This window comes from Microcebus murinus, chromosome 5 (assembly GCF_040939455.1).
Source record: "Microcebus murinus isolate Inina chromosome 5, M.murinus_Inina_mat1.0, whole genome shotgun sequence".
NCBI classification, from domain to species: domain Eukaryota; kingdom Metazoa; phylum Chordata; class Mammalia; order Primates; family Cheirogaleidae; genus Microcebus; species Microcebus murinus.
Genome location: NC_134108.1, coordinates 111,654,379 through 111,673,083, shown reverse-complemented (window position 1 = coordinate 111,673,083; position 18,705 = coordinate 111,654,379). Strand labels below are relative to the sequence as shown.

Here is an 18,705-nt window from a genome sequence, read left to right as displayed (position 1 = left end):
GGCGCTGTCTGCAGCAGCCACACCTGCCCCTGCTCTGGCCCTTGGACCCACATTCCCTCCAGCTGTCGCTTCCTCCACACCCCACACAACAGTCACCCAGTTTATTACCAAACCCAACATTTATTGAGAACCGAAGAAACTAGTTGGCAGAGAGGTCTGATTTCAATTTATCAAACTTCAGCTGAGTGGGGCTGGGAGGTGGCCAGCCCTGAAGTCGCCCTCCTAGGGAGGAGCCAGCTCTGTGAGAGAGGGGCTGTCAGACCTCCAGGGCCTGGCTGGGGTCTCTGATTGAGGAATGTGAGGGGTGGTGGGGAGAGAAGATGGCAGCACCCCAGGCACGGGCTGTGGGCAGCAAGTGGCAGAGGAGGCTGCTGAACTGGTGGCCATCCAGGCTGGGAGAGGAGCCTGCGGTCCATTCTCAGGTGTTGACTGGGGGCAGCGAGCTGAGCTCGGGCAGCAGCTCGGGGTGGGGGTCCAGGCGGGCCAGGCGGCTCTGTTCCAGAGCAATGGCTTCAGCTGAATGCTTGCACTTCTCAGAGCCACACTGGCAGGTGAAGTATTTGCTTTTGATGTCCCAGAAGCGGTCACCATAGTCAAACCTGCCAGGAGCACAGGAGCTTGTGGGAGCTGTACCCAGCTGCCCAAAGACCCTGTGGATCCCACTCCCTAGCAGGGAGGCAGGGACACCCCATCTTCTCCAGATGGGTTCTAAGCCCTTCTGTCACTATGTGCTATGAACGCGCAGCATCGGCATGGCCTGGCAACTTCTAAGAAACGCAGACGCTTGGCCCCATCCCAGACCTCTTGAACCAGAACCTCGGGCTCAGGACTCTTCATTGCAACACGCCGTGCAGGGGACTTTCACATACATCGAACACTGAGCAGCTCACTCTAGCCCATGCTTGGAAAGTAGGCACTCTGCAGCTGTCAGGCCCCACGCTGCGCCTCCCACCCCCGGCAGAGCCCCCGGAGTCTCACCCTAGCTCCTCCCCAGTTCGGATGTCTCGGGAACTGAAGAAAGCAATGCGCGGAAATCTCAGGTCTTGGTGCAGCATGAAGACCCGGACGGGAATGATGTTGGGGTCACACAGGTGGTTGATGAAGCGGCTGATGTTGCCGTAGTAACGGGCATCAATGCAGTACACCTCTCCATCCTGAGGGCGGGGCCTCACTCTTCACGTCCACCCTGCCCTGCCCTACCGGCCAACCTCCCCACTCCCACCAGTTCCTCCTCCCAGGTTTTCATCTGCTGACTTCCGGGGGGGAGGGGCTCCAGAAACACACCCGCTAGGAGCAGGGGGAAGGGGTACCCCTGCCCACCTTGTTGTCTAGGTCAAAGAGGTAAGAATCATCCTCTCTCACATCAGCCTCAGCATCGGAGATCAGCTCCCCAACATACCTGTGGGACAGGAAGTCGTCCTGCAGGGCAGCAGGGTCTCCCCTCACAAGCCCCTGGAACCCTCTTGCGCTACTAGTCAAATGCTGTCACTGTCCATGAACCTCCCAGACCCCAGGGCATAGTGGGCCCAGGGGAGAAGATCAGGAGGGGGAACGTGGAGACACAGGCACGTGAGGGACAACACGGCACAATCCAGCCAGCCGGGGTCCCCTGTCAGCTGGAGCGACAGGTGGGGCTAGCAGGTGTGGGTGAGGGAAGCGGTGGTGAGAGAGTTAAAGGGCAGCATTCCAGCCTCAATGCCGGCATGGGCGTGTGACCAAGGGGACTGATGTCTAGGGGCAATTGGCTTGGGTGGGGACATTTGTTTGGGTTTAACACAGGGAGGTTTATGTACTAGGAGCCACCCCGCAGGATGGGTGCTGCAGGGCTGAAGGACAGGAGGGGCCAGGGCTGCAGGAAGAGCTGGAGCCACAGAGCAGCTCAGGGCATGAGCAGGGGCTGGGACCACCCACATGTGGACAGCAGCGGGGGAAGAGGAGCCAGTTGTCTAAGAGGGGGTGAGCAGAAGCCAGAAGAAAGACCAAGACACACATAGCAGGCGCTGGGGTGGGCATGGCCGAGGAGAGGCAGCGTCAGCAGAATGCGTGGCAGGGACAGGCAGTGAACAGATGGTGGGGAAGCTGAGGCGTAGCAGGAGGGGCCACTTGTCCGCCAAGTTGAGATATGACATGGTGGAGAGAGGAGAAACTAGAGGGCCCCCTGGACAGGCAAATGCAGCTAAAGGACTGGTTTGTTTGTTTTTTTTGAGACAGTTTCATTCTGTCACCTGGGCTAGAGTGCTGTGGCGTCAGCCTACCTCACAGCAACCTCAAACTCCTGGGCTCAAGCGATCCTCCTGCCTCAGCCTCCCGAGTAGCTGGGAACACAGGCATGCGCCACCATGCCCGGCTAATTTTTTCTATATATTTTTAGTTGGCCAATTAATTTCTTTCTATTTTTAGTAGAAACGGGGTCTCGCTCTTGCTCAGGCTGGTTTCAAACTCCTGACCTTGAGTGATCCGCCCGCCTTGGCTTCCCAGAGAGCTAGGATGACAGGCGTGAGCCATGGCGCCTGGCCAAGGACTGGTTTTTTTTTTTTTTTTTTTTTTTTTTGAGACAGAGTCTCACTTTGTTGCCCAGGCTAGAGTGAGTGCCATGGCGGCAGCCTAGCTCACAGCAACCTCAGACTCCTGGGCTCAAGCGATCCTACTGCCTCAGCCTCCTGAGTAGCTGGGACTACAGGCATGCGCCACCATGCCCGGCTAATTTTTTCTGTATGTATTAGTTGGCCAATTAATTTTCTTTCTATTTATAGTAGAGACGGGGTCTCGCTCTTGTTCAGGCTGGTTTTGAACTCCTGACCTTGAGCAATCCACCCGCCTCGGCCTCCCAGAGTGCTAGGATTACAGGCGTGAGCCACCGCGCCCGGCCTGACTGGTTTGTTTTTAAAGGTGAAAGGAGAGCTGGGTGAGTTAGAGGGCCATGGGGCAAGAGCCAGGAGAAAGGGGGAGATTACAGATGCTGGGCAGAAGGACTGAGGGAGAGGGACAGGCCTTGGAGGTGGACAGAAAAGTAACTGTTATCGTCCCCATTTCGCAGAGAAGAAAAATAAGGCTCAAAGAGGTCAGGTAACTTGGCCAGAACACTCATCAGCGGAGCAAGGCTCAATCCCAGGTCTGTCTGTCCCCAAGACTGGTGCTTCCCCCGAAGGTAAGGGCGGGAGAGAGTGCACGGCTGAGAAACACGCGGAGATGGTGGGGGGAGACACGCTCTGTGGTCTGGGCAGCGAAGGTAGGCGGGGACCTTGGCGGTGGGGGTGGGGTCAGAGGAGTCTGGCAGAGTGGGCAGGAGGGGAGACATGACTCAGGAGGCCTGGGGGTCAGAGGTGGCTGTGCCCTCCTCTCCCCAGGGGTCAAGTAACCCCTGGCAACTCACTCGCAGATGAAGGTCCCCTGAGGGATGGTCTGCAGGGCGCGGACGCCCCAGCCCATCTTGGCTGTTCTGTAGAGCTGCAGCCGTACCCTGGCAGAGGGAGAGAGGACGCTGTAGGAGGCGGCCCTGGTAAAGCCCAGGGGAAGGGCAGAGGGGGTGGGGTGGGGGCCCCGCAGGGCCAGGGCCTCACTTGATGCCGCTCTGCACGACACGGTTCTTGCAGTTTCTCCAGCAGGAGCAAGCCTGGTTACACTCGAAAATCAGGGGGGGCTCGATCTTGTTAAATTCCTGGAGCAGCCGCCCGTCCTGAAGTGTGGAGGGAGAGGAGGACAGTGGTTTCTCTGGGGGGTTATCTCAGCTGCCCAGGGACCCTAGGACTCTACAGAAAAACCCACTGCTGACTCCAACACAGAGACGAGCAGGATGGGGGGTGGGGCACATAAGTCTGAGATCAGGGAACAGGAAGCACACTAGCATCACCCTTGATTTGCATAGACCTGGGCAAAGGCTCATCACTGGCAGCATTGCAAAAATCCCTATGTCTTCCCTGTCCTCTCTGTCACTTCCCCCACAGGGCAGGAGGTGAGACAAGGTCTCAGGGAATTGGCGTGGGGCTAGCTGCTCTGCAGGAGTGGCCAAGCATCACTGGACAGGCGAGGGGTGTACCTTGTCATACCAGCATCGGATGCTGAGCTGGCCGCACAGGCAGTTGGAGCTGGAGCAGTCGTCCACACACGTGCAGTGCTGGGGCATGGAGGCAGAGCATTAGCTCAGCCCCCAGAATTGGTTTTGGCTCCTCAACTCATGGGCTCCCCAAATCCACAACCACTGTCCTTCCTTGGGTCCATGTTTTAGGACAATGGATGGTGATGGTCCCAAAGTGAGAGGAAAGCAATTTATGTTGCTGCTGGTGGTGTCCCCAGGGCTACCATGAGCTCGTGATATACCTTAACATGACCCAGAAGGACTCCTTCCCCTGGGTGGATGCAACCCCTTGCCAGGACTCCTCAGCCCCCAGTCCCTTGGCCAGATGCCCCTGCTGGTCCACTTTCCCAACTGTACTTGGCTCTTTTGGGAAGGCCCAAGGCCCCTCACTCACCTGCAGGTGGGTGATGTTGCGGTCGATGTTCATGGTGGATGTCTCACAGTTCTCGGAGATATACTTGTAATCCTCGGGGCAGGGCTCCCCATCCACACCATTGACGCAGGGAATGGGCACATTCTCATAGCCCCGAGCCACATCCCTGAAGAAGAAGGGGAGTCATGGCTGGGAGGCTAGAGCAGGGGGTGAGGGGCTCCGCTAGATGCAAGGAGAGAGCTGGGAGGTGCCTGGGCGTGAGGAAGGGGTGGGGCTCAGGGGAGTAAGGTTGCCAGATAAAATGCAGGGTAGCCAGTTATATTTGAATTTTAATAAACAAGAAATAACTTTTTTTTTTTTTAATTTTTTTTTTAAAGCCAGTCAAATTTAGCAGTGGGGGGTTGAATACCAACTTTAGTGACACTAATGTGAATAAGTTCTGATAACCCACTACCATCGGACCAGCCAATAACTTTTTTTTTTGAGACAGAGTCTCGCTTTGTTGCCCAGGCTAGAGTGAGTGCCGTGGCGTCAGCCTAGCTCACAGCAACCTCAAACTCCTGGGCTCAAGCAATCCTCCTCCTGCCTCAGCCTCCCGAGTAGCTGGGACTACAGGCACGTGCCACCATGCCCGGCTAATTTTTCTATATCTATTAGTTGGCCAATTAGTTTCTTTTTATTTATAGTAGAGATGGGGTCTCACTCTCGCTCAGGCTGGTTTTGAACTCCTGACCTCAAGCAATCCACCCGCCTCGGCCTCCCACAGTGCTAGGATTACAGGCATGAGCCACTGCGCCCGGCCATAACTTTTCAATAAGTATGTCCCCATTCTTTTTTTTTTTTTTGAGACAAAGACTCACTCTGTTGCCCCAGGTAGAATGCAGTGGCATCTTCCTAGCTCACTGCAACCTCAGACTCCTGCGCTTAAGTGATCCTCCTGCCTCAGCCTCCCTAGTAAGCTAGGACTACAGGCACGTGCCATCACACTTGGCTAATTTTTCTATTTTTTGTAGAGACTGGGTCTCACTATGTTGCTCAGACTGGTCTGAACTCCTGGCCTCAAGTGATCCTCCCACCTCGGCCTCCCAGAGTGCTAGGATTACAGGTGTGAGCCACCTCGCCAAGCAGCATTAGCCATTCTTACATGAAAACAGTATGCATTACTCATCTGAAATACCAGTTAACTGGTGTCTGTCTTCTATTTTTATTTGCTGTATCTGGCAATCCTAGTGGGGAGAGGGGCAGGGGTGGTTCTGGGGATTCAGTGGGGCATGGGGAGGGTGGGGGTTATCATGGGGATGCAGTGGGGCCTAGTGAGGGGCAGGTGGCAGTTCTGGGTCCATGGGGCGGGGTGGGGGGCAAACTCACCGGCAGATGATCTTCTCAGTGCGGATGGCTCGATTCCCCACCCCGAGCCGCAGCTTGCGGTTGAGCTGGAGTGCAAACCACACGTCGGAGCGCTCGGGAGTCAGGTCCCACGCTGTGTCTCCCTCCTTGTTCCGCAGCTCAGGGTTGGCGCCACGTGACAGGAACAACCTGGCAGGGGACAGGACACCCACGTGTGGGGTCTGGGGCTGGGAGAGGTGGGGAAAGGGGGCCGGGGGGTGGTGGGCTCACAGCACGCAGTCGTGGTAGCTCTCCCGCGCCGCGATGTGCAGGGGCGTGTCTCCATGGTAGTTGACGGCGTGGAGGTCACAGCGGGCATTCAGGAGGACTTCAGCGATGGCAGCACTGCCCGTGAACGAGGCCCAGTGCAAGCAGATGTTTTCCTCCTGTGGAGGTGGGAGGCAGGGTGGGGTGCAGGCAGCTGAGACCTTGGATCCAGCCTCCCCCTCGCGCAGGGGCCTGGGGCTGCCCGCCTCCTCCCAGCCCCTCCAGACTCCCACTCACGTTGTCAGTGAGGGTGACGTCGGCACCCCGTGTCAGCAGCATGCGGATCACCTCAATGTGCTTGTGCTCCGCGGCCCAGATGATGGGCGTCCACCCCCCGCTGTCCTGTGGGCAGGGAGTGAGTGAGGGGGGAGGGCAGCTGGCCCTGCTCACCAAAGCAGCACGCGGTCAAAGGCACACGCCTGGAGCCAGACTTGGAGTGTGACTCCTGGCCCCACCACCCACAAGTTGTGGGACCCTGCGCAAGCCACCTAATGTCTCTGGGTCTCATTTTTCTCATCTATAAAATGGGACTAAATAGTGCCTATTGGCCGCAGGCTGTGGGCAGAATGAGGTAAATCATTTTTCTCTTTCTGAAAAATGCAGCTGTCTCTACTAAAAATAGAAAGAAATTAATTGGCTGACTAAAAATATATATAAAAAATTAGCCGGGCATGGTGGCACGTGCCTGTAGTGCCAGCTACTCGGGAGGCTGAGGCAGGAGGATCGCTTGAGCCCAGGAGTCTGAGGTTGCTGTGAGCCAGGCTGACGCCACGGCACTCACTCTAGCCTGGGCAACAGAGCAAGACTCTGTCTCAAAAAAAAAAGAAAAGAAAAGAAAAAAGAAAAGAAAAGAAAAGAAAAATGCAGCCAGGTATTTCCTTATGTCTGAGGTAAAAGAAAAACATATAATAAGCAGCTAGGCACGGTGGCTCACACCTCTAATCCTAGCACTTTGGAAGGCTGAGGTGAGAGGATCGAGTGAGGCCAGGAGTCCAGGACCAGCCTGAGCAACAAAGTGAGGCTCTGTGTGTAAAAAAAAATTAGTTGGGTGTGGTAGTGTGTACCTGTGAGTCCCAGCACTCTAGCCTGGGCACCAGAGTGAGGTCTTGTCATAAAAAACAAAACAAAAAATTAAACACAGAAAATAAACAAAAAACCACAGGCCAGGCGTGGTGGCTCATGTGTATAATCCTAGCACTCTAGGAGGCCGAGGTGGTAGGATCACTTGAGGTCAGGAGTTCGAGACCAGCCTGTGCAAGAGCAAGACCCTGTCTCTATTAAAAATAGAAAAATTAGCTGGGCATGGTGGCGCATGCCTGTAGTCCCAGCTACTTGGGAGGCTGAGGCAGGAGGATCACCTGGGCCCAGGAGTTTGAGGTTGCTATGAGCTAGGCTAACGCCACAGCACTCTACTCAAGGCAACAGAGATAGACTGTCTCAAAAACAACCAAACAAAAATCCAGAGGAGGCTGGGTGCTGTGGTGTACACTTATAGTTCCAGCTACGTGGGAGGCTGAGGCAGGAGATCGCTTGGGCCCAGGATTTCAAGGCTGCAGTATGCTCTGATCACGCCTGTGAATTGCCACTGCACTCCAGCTTGGGCAACACAGCAAGACCTCTGTCTCTTAAAAATACAAAACGAAAAAACACATTTCCTATGTCTGCCTATTCAAAAGCCCTAGATGCAGTGACAACACAATAGCAATAAACACTGCTGGGTACACAGATTACATGCTGTGAAAAGTGTTTCCCATGTAAAGGAATGAGACTTTCTTAGAGAAATGGTAGATTCTGAGTCTGGGGCAGGAAATGTGCTGAAAGATCAAGATAGTCTTAAAGGCCACAGGGCCCTACTACAAGGGGCTCCTCCTGGACAAAGACAGAACAATTCAAAGACCAAGAAGAGTGTCAGTAACAGAATAAAACATGTACAACCTATCAAACTCAAGAGTTAGGCTGGGCGCGGTGGCTCACGCCTGTAATCCTAGCTCTCTGGGAGGCTGAGGCGGGCGGATTGCTCGAGGTCAGGAGTTCGAAACCAGCCTGAGCAAGAGCGAGACCCCATCTCTACTATAAATAGAAAGAAATTAATTGGCCAACTAATATATATAGAAAAAATTAGCTGGGCATGGTGGCGCATGCCTGTAGTCCCAGCTACTTGGGAGGCTGAGGCAACAGGATTGCTTGAGCCCAGGAGATTGAGGTTGGTGTGAGCTAGGCTGACACCACGGCACTCACTCTAGCCTGGGCAACAAAGCGAGACTCTGTCTCAAAAAAAAAAAAAAAAAAAAAAAGTTAATGAAAACACCTCTGTGGATACTTTCAGAAATTGAGGCAGGAACTGATTATTCTGCACACTGATAAAGAGAAAGAAGCAAGAAAAAAAAAACAGTGAAGAGAAATACAGACAAAGAGGAAGAAAGACAGGGATGGACAAGAGAGGTGTGACACAGTGAAAGGGTCAGGGGTCAGATGAAGGAGGAAGGGGGCCAGGCCTGGGGCTGGGCCGTGGAACCCAGGCGCAAGGGACCCAGGGGAGCCGTGCGGGCACTGACCTGTGCATTGACGTCCACCTGTCCCGTGCTGAGCAGCAGGCTGACCATCTCTAAGTTCCCGATTTTGGCTGCATGGTGGAGACAGGTGGAACCGTCCTCCTCCTGAGGAGACATGGGCAGATGAGCCGCTGCCTGGCACCTCAAAGCTGGTTCCTGACTCCCGGGGCCAGTCCCTGCTGCCTGTCTGGCTGACGCACCTTGCTGTAGACGCAGCCGCCACGCTGCACCATGTAGCGGGCCACCTCCAGGTGGTTGTTCACCACGGCCTCCATCAGCGGTGTCCGCTGCTGTTTGTCCACTGCATTGATGTTGGCTCCAGCCTGCGAGGAGAGGCAGGGGGGCTGGCACCAGGGAGGTGCTGGGCAGGGGAGGGGTCCGAGGCAGAGGGCCGGGCCTGTGCTGACCTGCAGCAGCACATGGCAGATCTCCACAGAGCCCTTCTGGGCGGCCGCGTGCAGGGGTGTGCGCTTGCTCTGCTGGTCACTCTGGAAGTTGGGGTCCAGGTTGTCCACTGCGAGGAGAGGCCACCACACCGGAGGAGGGAGGGATAAGCAGTAAGCAAGCTAGGGGGCGGGTGGCACTTCCCCCCGGAAGGCTTTTCGGGGCCCCAGCCAGGTCAGGAGCCTCTCTTGGGCATCCTCTGTGCTCGCTTCCACACGGCACTGATCGGAGGGCGGGTCCAGAGCACCAGCTCTGCCCGGGCTCACACCCGCTCTGCCTCCAGTTCCTCAGCCTTCGTGCCCTCGCGCTGGGAAGGCCCCAGCGAGTGAAGGTGTGTGAGCACTCAGCACAGTACCCAGCACCCACGAGTCCCCACGGTCCCCATGGTCACCGGCTATGTGTGCCTTTCTCCCGTCACACTAAGTCCTTCAGGACTGTACTCCGGACCCGGCCCAGCGCCTGGGACGGGGCTGGAGCTCGGCCGGCTGGGTGAGGGAGCGGCACTCACACAGCATCAGGATCACCTTCTGCAGCTCCCCCTGCTTCACCGACAGGTACAGCTGCCGGGGGTGGAAACGGAGCTTCTTCCGCCTGCCACGGGAGGGGAGGAGGGGCACTCAGATTCCAGCCTCGCGCTGCTCTGCAGTGCCAAGTGCAGCCCCTCGCTCACCTCTCCGACTCCTGGATGACCAGGGCCTTTTCCAGGGCCTCCCGGCCCGGCCCCAGCGGCAGCCCCACGGCTGAGAGGCAGCCCCCATTAGGCAGGGTCAGGGACGGCCCCGAGCTGTCGATGGTGTCGGTCAGGGGCTCACAGGGCGGGCGCCGGGGCTCCCCATGCCCTCGCATCCGGGCACTGTGGGAGAAGGTGCTGGTGTCTGGGGGAGGCAGGGACGGGGCAGGGAACAGACAGAAGAGAAGGGGGGCCCGTACCTGGGCTGGGAAGTGTCCGCTCTCCCAGGGGCATCCTGGGCCAGGCGTGGGGGCGCAGGCGCTGCAGTGCCCGCTGGTGGGGTCACCCCATCACCCCGGGGGATGGTCACCTCCTGGGCCTCGGACGCATCTTCCCCACAGTGGGGACAAAAGACCATGCCATTCAGCTGGGACACACAGGCCTTGTGGAAGCGGTGGGCCACACGGAAGTCAGGGTGGCACTCCAGGAAGGTGCCCTGGGGGCAGGGAAAGGACACGGTCAGGATCTAGGGCCTCCTCCCCTATGGAGAACGCCCCCCTGTCCCACTGTGACTTACTGCTGTACAGAAGTAGCCGCAGCCTGGGCAGCAGTGGTGTTTGACCATGCGGGCGCGGTGGGCCTCACAGAGCACCATCAGTGCCACGCGGCTGGATGGCCTCATGGTCTCCCGCTTCAGGATCGCGGCGTTGCAGCCCAGCAGCTGCAGGCAGGGAGGGTGGCAGGAACAGAGGGTGAGGCTGGGGCCCAGGGCTGGACCCCCCGAACGTCGCCCGGCAGCCCACCTCTCCGTCCACACTCTCGGTGGCCATGCACTTGTGCCCTGCTCTCTCGCTGATGCGGTCGATCTTGGGCGCCTCCATGCGGCAGCTGCAGAGCGGCAGCTCCTCAAACCCGCGCTCTGTCTCCAGCGAAGACGTGTCGTTGGACACTCCTTGGGCAGAGGAGAAAGGGAGTTGTAGAGGGCTCTGCCCTCACCTACTGGCTCCCTGGCGGGTCCTCTCACTCCCACCCTGCCGCTCCCTCCATGCTCCAGATCCCCCAAAGCCTGGCCACAGACCCTGGCTCTGGCAGGCCCCCTCCTCCCCTTTCCCTCCTGCCCTGAGGACGCCCCCTAGTGGCTCCCTGTCCCAGCAATTGGCAATTACCAGCGTGGTTGGGGGAGAGGGTCCCCTCGCTGGGCAGCTCCAGGGACCCCAGAGGGACCTCCATGTACTCACTGGGGCCTGAGGAGCCCACACCATTCACTCCTGACACAGAGACAGAGAGGGTGAGAGCTCACAGGTGCCTGGATGCGTGGGTACATGCGGGTGGACACGCGTGAGCGTGTGTGTAGCGCGTGCTCTCCGGGCTAGGAGGGGACTGGATGAGGGGACACAAAAACAGGAGCCTCCTCACCTCGAGGCTCCTTGGCCCGTGGAGGCTCCCGCTTCCGCCGTTTCCGAGAGGGCTTCACCCACGGGCTATCCTTTCGCCATTTCTTTTTGGCCTTGCGCCGGCCGCTGGAACCACTCTGAAGAGGAGGAAGAGAGTCGGGGACCTCGCCCCGCCCCCAGCCATCCCTCTAGGACTCAGACCTCCAGCCCCACAGTCCCCACTCCTCTGGAGATGTCCCCCACTCTTACCCGATCTGACTGATTCCCTGACTCCTCATCTTCTTCTTCTTCCTCCTCTTCTTCCTCTTCCTCCTCCTCTTCTTCTTCTTCCTCTTCCTCTTCCTCCTCTTCACTCAGTTGTTCAGCCAGAGCTTCAACTTCAGACTGAGAGAGGCAGAGCAGGACATATCTAATGCTCAGGACTCAGACAATGACATAAATAAAGGAACAAAACCACCACCACCACCACCGCCACCACTGCCACTGCCACTCAGGCGTGGCTCCTATAGAAGGTGAGTGTGGGCAGAGAGAAGGCAAAGAGTGGACAGGTGGAGTATTAGACAGCAGTGAAAAGGTGCTGAAGCTACAACAGTGTGTATGGGTCTTGGCAACATAATGTTAAATAAAAGAACAAGCAAGTTGTAGAAGACAAATATATAGTTCAATACCTGTTTTATGAAGTTCACAGATAGGCAAGACTATCAATGGCTGCTAAAAACTCTAGAAGAAAAGCTAATGAGGAACTTTATAATGAAGGTATCAGGCTGACATCACCTAAACCTACTGGCCAATCTTAATGTCACTAAGAATGACCAGGCCGGAGGAGGTGGCTCACGCCTGTAATCCTAGCACTCAGGGAGGATGAGGTGGGTGGATTGCTCAAGGTCAGGAGTTCGAGACCAGCCTGAGCAAGAGTGAGACACCGTCTCTACTAAAAATAAAAAGAAATTAATTGGCCAACTAAAAATATACAGAAAAAATTAGCCGGGCATGGTGGCGCCTGCCTGTGGTCCCAGATACTCGGGAGGCTGAGGCAGGAGGATTGGTCGAGCCCAGGAGTTTGAGGTTGCTGTGAGCTAGGCTGACGCCATGGCACTCACTCTAGCCTGGACAACAGAGCGAGACTCTGTCTCAAAAAAAAAAAAAAAAAAAAAAAGATCAGATGCCCTTTGCATCCTAACATGATACAATCAGAATCACACCAGCACACGTACCCACTGTCAAGTCTACTTGGAACCCGAAGCTGATCATGCTTCTAGATCTATCAGTTGACAGGAAATACCAGGCAGAGAGGAACGTGTCAATCCCCACCCAATCAGCAAACTTCTAAATGTGAGAAATTCTGTAGGGCAACTGATCTGGTTTCTTCAACAAATAAATGGAGAGGAAAAATGTTTTTAGAAGGCAGGGAAACCTAAATACCAAGAGAGACCTAAGACACATGTCATCAAATCAATGTGTGGACCTCATTTGGATTTGATAAAAACCCATTCGTGAACAACTGAGGAAGTGTGAAGACTGACAGGTCATTAGATAGTATTAGAAAGTACTTTTTAAGTGTGAAAATAGTAATGCAATGACATTAAAAAGAGGCTTTATATTTAGAGATATGTATGGAAACATTTCTAGGTAAAATCATACAGATGTCTAGGATTTGCTTTAGAACAATCCACTAGGGGTGTGTGAGAAGGGTACAGATGGGTCAAGATCAGCTGTGGATTAACAATAGTTGGGGGCCAGGCGCGGTGGTTCACGCCTGTAATCCTAGCACTCTGGGAGGCCGAGGCGGACGGACTGCTTGAGGTCAGGAGTTCAAAACCAGCCTGACCAAGAGCGAGACCCCGTCTCTACTAAAAATAGAAAGAAATTAATTGGCCAACTAATATAAATAGAAAAAATTAGCCGGGCATGGTGGTGCATGCCTATAGTCCCAGCTATTCGGGAGGCTGAGGCAGGAGGATTGCTTGAGCCCAGGAGTCTGAAGTTGCTGTGAGCTAGGCTGATGCAACGGCACTCACTTTAGCCTGGGCAACAAAGCAAGACTCTGTCTCAAAAAAAAAACAAAAACAAACAAACAATAGTTGGGGCTGGGTGATGGGTACACAGGGGCTCGCTGTTCTACTCTTCTGTGGATAACTGAAAGCCTCCCTGATAAAGCATTAAATAAAAAGCAAAATCAGCAAGACTAAACATTATACTGCAGACAAACATATGAGAAAAAACCAAAGGGCAACAGAGTAAACAAGCAAGCAACAAACAACAAAAATGAGATGGTTTTGAATTTTACATAAATGGCATAATGTATGTTTTTTAAAAAAAGGGACAATAAATCCAAAGTGCTGGGCCATGGCCAGCTCTGTGGAAAGGGACAAGGGATGGAACAGGCGGGAGCACACACTGGAAACAAGTCCCAGACTAAATTAGTGGGAGTTCAGAAGATAAAAAGAAAGAGAAAAAGGCAGGCAACAGGGAGGGCTGGGGAAGCCGGGGCATGGGGAAGCTGACCGGAGATGGCCGGCCCTCACCTTGCTGTCAGAGTCCACGCGCTCGTCCACGGAGTAGGAATCGTAGTAGAGGCTGAAGTCGTCAGCTACCACTGTCTCCCACTCCTCCAGGGGCCCGGGGTCCCCCTTCTGCACAGCCACTTCTCCTGAACCCCGGGCAGAACCCAACTCCTCCAACTAGAAAAAGATCAGAAAAATTGAGGCCGCCGGCACTCTCCACCCGGTTCTCTGGAGCACAGGATGCCGGCCAGGGTCTGGGCTCTGCAGGAGCAGCTCCCAGGGCAGAGGCCCTGCTGCACGGGCTCACCAGTCCAGATCCCGAGTTCAGCTTCCTCCTTTTGGCCGTGTCTGCAAGGAGAGAAGGGAATGAGGCCTGGACTCTAAGCCTTCAGGATAGAACACAGCAAGCCGCAGGGAATGAGAGGCGGGACTGACCTGCGGTCACCTTCCCCAGAGAGTGGACGTCATCACTCATGCGGAAATGCTGCACTTCAGGGGGCCGCTTTTCGGGGACCGGGGGCTGGGGGCCAAGAGGGAGCACACTTAGGGTCAGAGAGCACCTACAGCTCTGCCTAGCTTAGCCTGGAGCCCCAAGTGGAGGTGAGGTGGTGAGCCACAACCTCAAATATGCCATCTGAAGCACCAGTAACCAGAAAGCAAGCAGTAAGAACACCTGCTGTTTCCCAGAGGAAGCGTGTCAAGCATGCCCCACACCTAACACTCATTTATCTTTGCAACCACGCAGAGAGGGTTGTTTTCTCATCCATTTTACAGTTGAGAAAACAAACTCAGCAAAGCTAAAGGACCTTCGTATGCCAACATTGTCGTAGCAGCATTATTCACAATAGCTAAAATGTGGCAGCCATCCAAGTGCCACTAATGAATCAATAAGCACAATGTGGTACATACATGCAGCAGACTATTATTCAGCTATAGAAAGGAAACTCTGACATGCTACAGGGATAAACCTTGGAGACATTATGCTATGTGAAGCAAGCCAGTCACAGAAGGACAAACATGGTATGATTCCACTTATGTGAGGTACTTAAGTAGTCAAATTCAGAGATGGAAAGGAAAGATCATTGCCAGGGGCTAGGGGGAAGGGGAATGAAGAGTTATAGTTTAATAGGTACAGAGCTTCAGTTTTGCAAGATGAAAAGGCTATGGAGATTGATGGTTATACATTATGACAGTATTTAATGCCACTATCCGGTATACTTTTTTTTATGAGACAGGGTCTCACTCTGTTGCCCAAGCTGGAGTGCAGTGGCATCATCATAGCTCACTGCAACCTCAAACTCCTGGGCTCAAGCGATCCTCTTGTCTCAGTCTCCCAAGTAGCTGAACTACAGGTGTGCGCCACCACATCTGGCTAATATTCCTACTTTTTGCAGAGACGGAGTCTCATTCTTGCTTAAGCTGGTCTCAAACTTCTGGCCTCAAGCGATCCTCCCACCTCAGCCTCTCAAAGAGCTAGGATTACAGGCGTGAGCCACTGTGCCCCGCCCTAAACTGCACATTTAAAAATGGCTTAGATTACCATCTAAGCCATTTTTAAATGGACAGTTTCTGTGTTACAGTAGCCCCCACCTTACCTGTAGTTTCTCAGTGATGCTGGTTTATCACTATACTTGTGCTATTTTATCATTAGTTATTGTTGTTAATTTCTTACTGTACCTAATTTATAAATGAAACTTTATCATAATGAGAAAAAAACATAGCTGAGTAGTCTGAGCTATGTGAGATGCCCCAGAAAAGAGTATATGGGACTTCAGTCATGCCCATGCCCACCCCTACCCAGACAACTGTTTAAAGGCCTTTTGTTCCTGCTAGCTGTGCTACCTCATCCTTTATCTTCAAATTCCCAAAATTTGTGATACAAAGAACAATATATAGCCAACCAATAGCTTACTTTATTTTTTAATGTAAATTATTGGCAAACAATTTAGGAACTGCCACTCCTTTTCCATTAGAAACCTACCTGTAACTGCAGCTAATGGGAGTGGATGTTGCCTTATAACCTAACTTGCTCCCAGGTTGCAGTCCTCAAACTTTACCCAGATGAACCCTTTACTTATACGTTTGCCTCAGTTTTTCCCTTAGGTCCACAATAGTTATGACACCCAGAGCCCTAAAACCTTTTCAGGGATTATAGGCCTTTGTCACTCCCCTCTATCATTTCCTTTCCCCTCTGGATTGCAAGCAGAAACTTTACAAAAGGAGCAGAGGCGGTTTCAAAATAAAGGATGAAAAAATTCCCCCAGGGCTTGCTCGGAGGTAGAAAGGAAGAGTGATTTGAAATTCCTTCACTTAGTCATTATCATAATTCATACATTAACTATATGATTAACTCTTCAACATCTGTAACTTCTACTTTCACCACCCCTACCCCAAGAATGTAAACTCCAAGAAGACAGGACTCTACCTGACACACAGTACCCCCCTGGTTAAATATGTGAAGGTGTGAATGGATTAGAGGTGGCTAGAAGTTAAACTGTAAAAAAGCCCACCAGGGGTTTATGGTTGATTACTCCAATCTCTCCCACCCAACTCCCTAAGCCTCACCTGTCCATTTCCTGGTTTGGACATGGTTTTACGGGCTCGATGGACCTTGGGCTGCCCCTCTGGACTGGTGGTGGCTGAAGGGGGTTCAGGCCCTGCTGATGCAGTTCCCTGGGCCCCAGGCATACTCAGCAGCCTCATAGCCAAACTCTGGACTGACGGAGGTGATTTTCCAGCCCCTGTCATTGACATCTTGGCCCGGCTAGGACAGGCACCCCCCTTGCTGGGGGAAGAAGGGAATGACTTTGTGGCATGGCCTAGAAAACAGACAAGCAGGCAGGTGGAAGGCAAGATAAGAGGAAGGTGAAGTCAGAAGACTCCCCAGCCACACCCCCAGACTCCCCCACCTCTCACCCAGCAGAATCCGGCCTCCATGGAGGTCCCCATCTCCCTCGAGATTCTCAGGTTCATCTCCAATGAGTGGTATAGCCCCTACAGGGGTGTCAGCCCCCTCATCGCCAACAGTGACAGTGACAGAGGCTGGGGATGAGGGTCCAGCAGGCTCCAGGGAATCAGGGCTGGCCTTGGGTAGGGTCTCCTCACTACAAGGGTTGTCCCCCAAAGAGCCATGAACTGTAGAGAAAGAGAAAAAGTTCAGGGCTACAGACTCAGGGCATCCTATATTAGGGGAGGTTAACGTCCAACTGGGCCTGTTTCTGCGGCACTCACCTCTCTCAGGGGCTCCTCTGGTCTCCTCCAGCAGCAGTGCCCCCATCTCAGCGGGGGCCTCCCCCTGGGAGGGGAGACAAGGAACAGGAGGGCTGGTCAGCCCAGTAGGGAGTTGGGGGGCCCAGGATGGCTGGACCCTGGGAAGAGAGAGTAGGCTCCGGGGCCTACCTCTTCCTCTGTGGGGGCCCCCCCTTCCGCGGCCTCGGCTGCCTGGAGGGGCCGCACGACCCTTCCCCCGGGCTCGCATCAGCCCCCTCCCTCTCGGTAGACCGCGCATCTCTGGGGCCGAGAAGAGAGGAGGGGGAGGGGGCGGGGCCTCTGCGCCCCGGCCCCGCCCCCTCCTCCCGGCCGCACGCGCCGCTCCCCCTTTGTCCCCCAGGCCGCGGGGACCCCGGGCACCAACCCCTCCAGTACCCGCTGCTCCCCAGCCCAGTGGACGGCCCCTCGTGCCCCTCGCGCGTGATTCTGGGGCCCCTGCGCCCGCCGCCCACTCAGGGGCAGCCGGCAGCTGCACGCGCGCCTCCGTGCCCACTCCCCCCACCTCCCACCCCCTGGTCCCCTCATCCGCCCCCGGTGCTGGCCCCCCGGATTGCTGCAAGTCCCGCCCGGGCCCCCCGGCCCCGTTGCACCCCCGGAGCATCGCACGGGTGCGCGCTTCCCCCGGGCGCGCGCGCGGGCATGCACCCGCCTCTCCCCCTCCCCTTCCGCACCTCGGCGGCCGCCGCCGCTGCAGCTCCCGCCGCCGCCGCCATCGCCGCTTGCGCGGGGGGCCGAGCCGGCGCGCGGCCGCCCCGGGTCACGTGAGCGAGGGCGGGCGGGCGAGGAGGAGCCTTAAAGGAGCCGCTACGCGCTTTCTGGCCATTTTCCCCTGAGAGCGTCCTCGGAGGTGGCTGTGGCTGTCCTAAGCTGGGGACTGCAGGGGAGAATTCCTGTCATTCCTGGCCTCTTCTCTGCAGGGAACGGAGGACGAGGCACGCCTGGGTCCAGGTGTGGCTTCTCCATCCCCACCCGGTTTTAGGTAACAAGCAGAGCGTCTAATCCTCTGGCTCTCGGCAGCGGCTGTACTTCCTCCGGCCCGCTTGTGCTTATCCCGCCTCTGGTTGCTTCTCTGTCTTTCTAGTTTCTGGGTCACCAGATGGAAGACTCGGCCTCAGTTTTGGCCTCGTCTCATGAGCAAAAAGGGGGCGATAGGGACGCGCAGGGGACACCTTTTTTCCTGGCTGGTTCTAGCATGCTGCTTCATGTCCTTGGAGCAGCGAGCATCCTCTGTTGAAAACCTGGGGCTAAATGTCTCTTCTATTTATGCCCTGCGTGTTACGCCCCTACACGCATTAGGGATCCAGGTAAGCCCAGGGGCCTGAGCGTCATTACCGTCTGGTGACACTGCAATAAGTAGCCCTTTTTGCCAAACACATTACAAGCACAGGCACTCGTGGGTCATGGCCTAGTCGACAGTTTTAAGTATGAATGATACACACCAAGATATACAACCTTGATCCCAGTATTTAGGGTACCGTCCCCTTAGATATTACATGGTCAGAATTTGGAGAATATCTGTTATGATTTCACAAACCGTATTTGACACTGGCATGTAGGGCACCTGAGGCCAATTCAAGGCCTTCTGGGAACTGTAGTTAAATTTGGGTAACTATTCCAGAGCTTTCTGGGAATTGTAGTCTTTCCCACAGGCCAACCCAAATGTAGCGGTTTCTAGCTTACCCAAGACATGAACCATTTCTCCCAGACAAAAAATGATCAAACACAGATTCCAGCTTATAGTTTCCATGGGCACATCGGCCACTTGTAGCT

General features: G+C 54.9%; 1 protein-coding gene and 1 long non-coding RNA gene across 9 annotated transcripts in view; one reads left to right on the top strand and one right to left on the bottom strand.

Moving 5' to 3' along the window:
• Positions 1-100: 100 nt before the first annotated feature.
• On the bottom strand, positions 101-17,894 carry EHMT2 (euchromatic histone lysine methyltransferase 2). 8 transcript variants are annotated; one of them, XM_012741172.2, is made up of 28 exons: positions 17,607-17,894; positions 16,897-16,960; positions 16,582-16,800; positions 16,231-16,484; positions 14,101-14,185; positions 13,973-14,013; positions 13,687-13,842; positions 11,411-11,545; positions 11,184-11,298; positions 10,934-11,035; positions 10,571-10,719; positions 10,345-10,488; positions 10,028-10,263; positions 9,768-9,950; positions 9,606-9,688; positions 9,061-9,167; positions 8,854-8,976; positions 8,657-8,758; positions 6,339-6,443; positions 6,066-6,220; positions 5,817-5,984; positions 4,470-4,614; positions 4,037-4,114; positions 3,561-3,676; positions 3,374-3,460; positions 1,321-1,399; positions 979-1,154; positions 101-599 (listed from the first exon to the last, which is right to left on the bottom strand). In XM_012741172.2, exons 1-28 carry the CDS (start codon positions 17,646-17,648, stop codon positions 419-421), a joined length of 3,630 nt encoding a protein of 1,209 aa, XP_012596626.1. In that variant the 5' UTR covers positions 17,649-17,894; the 3' UTR covers positions 101-418. The 8 variants fall into 8 exon arrangements, 7 of the variants coding, with proteins under 7 accessions (XP_012596626.1, XP_075859592.1, XP_012596628.1 ...); XM_076003477.1 differs by lacking the exon at positions 4,037-4,114; XM_012741174.2 differs by lacking the exon at positions 10,934-11,035.
• The window catches only part of LOC142870998 (uncharacterized), a 28,868-nt gene continuing 27,988 nt past the window's right edge, over positions 17,826-18,705 (top strand). Inside the window, exon 1 of the long non-coding RNA XR_012919348.1 lies at positions 17,826-17,914. This is a non-coding gene — a long non-coding RNA (uncharacterized LOC142870998). The remainder of the gene's footprint in view (positions 17,915-18,705) is intronic.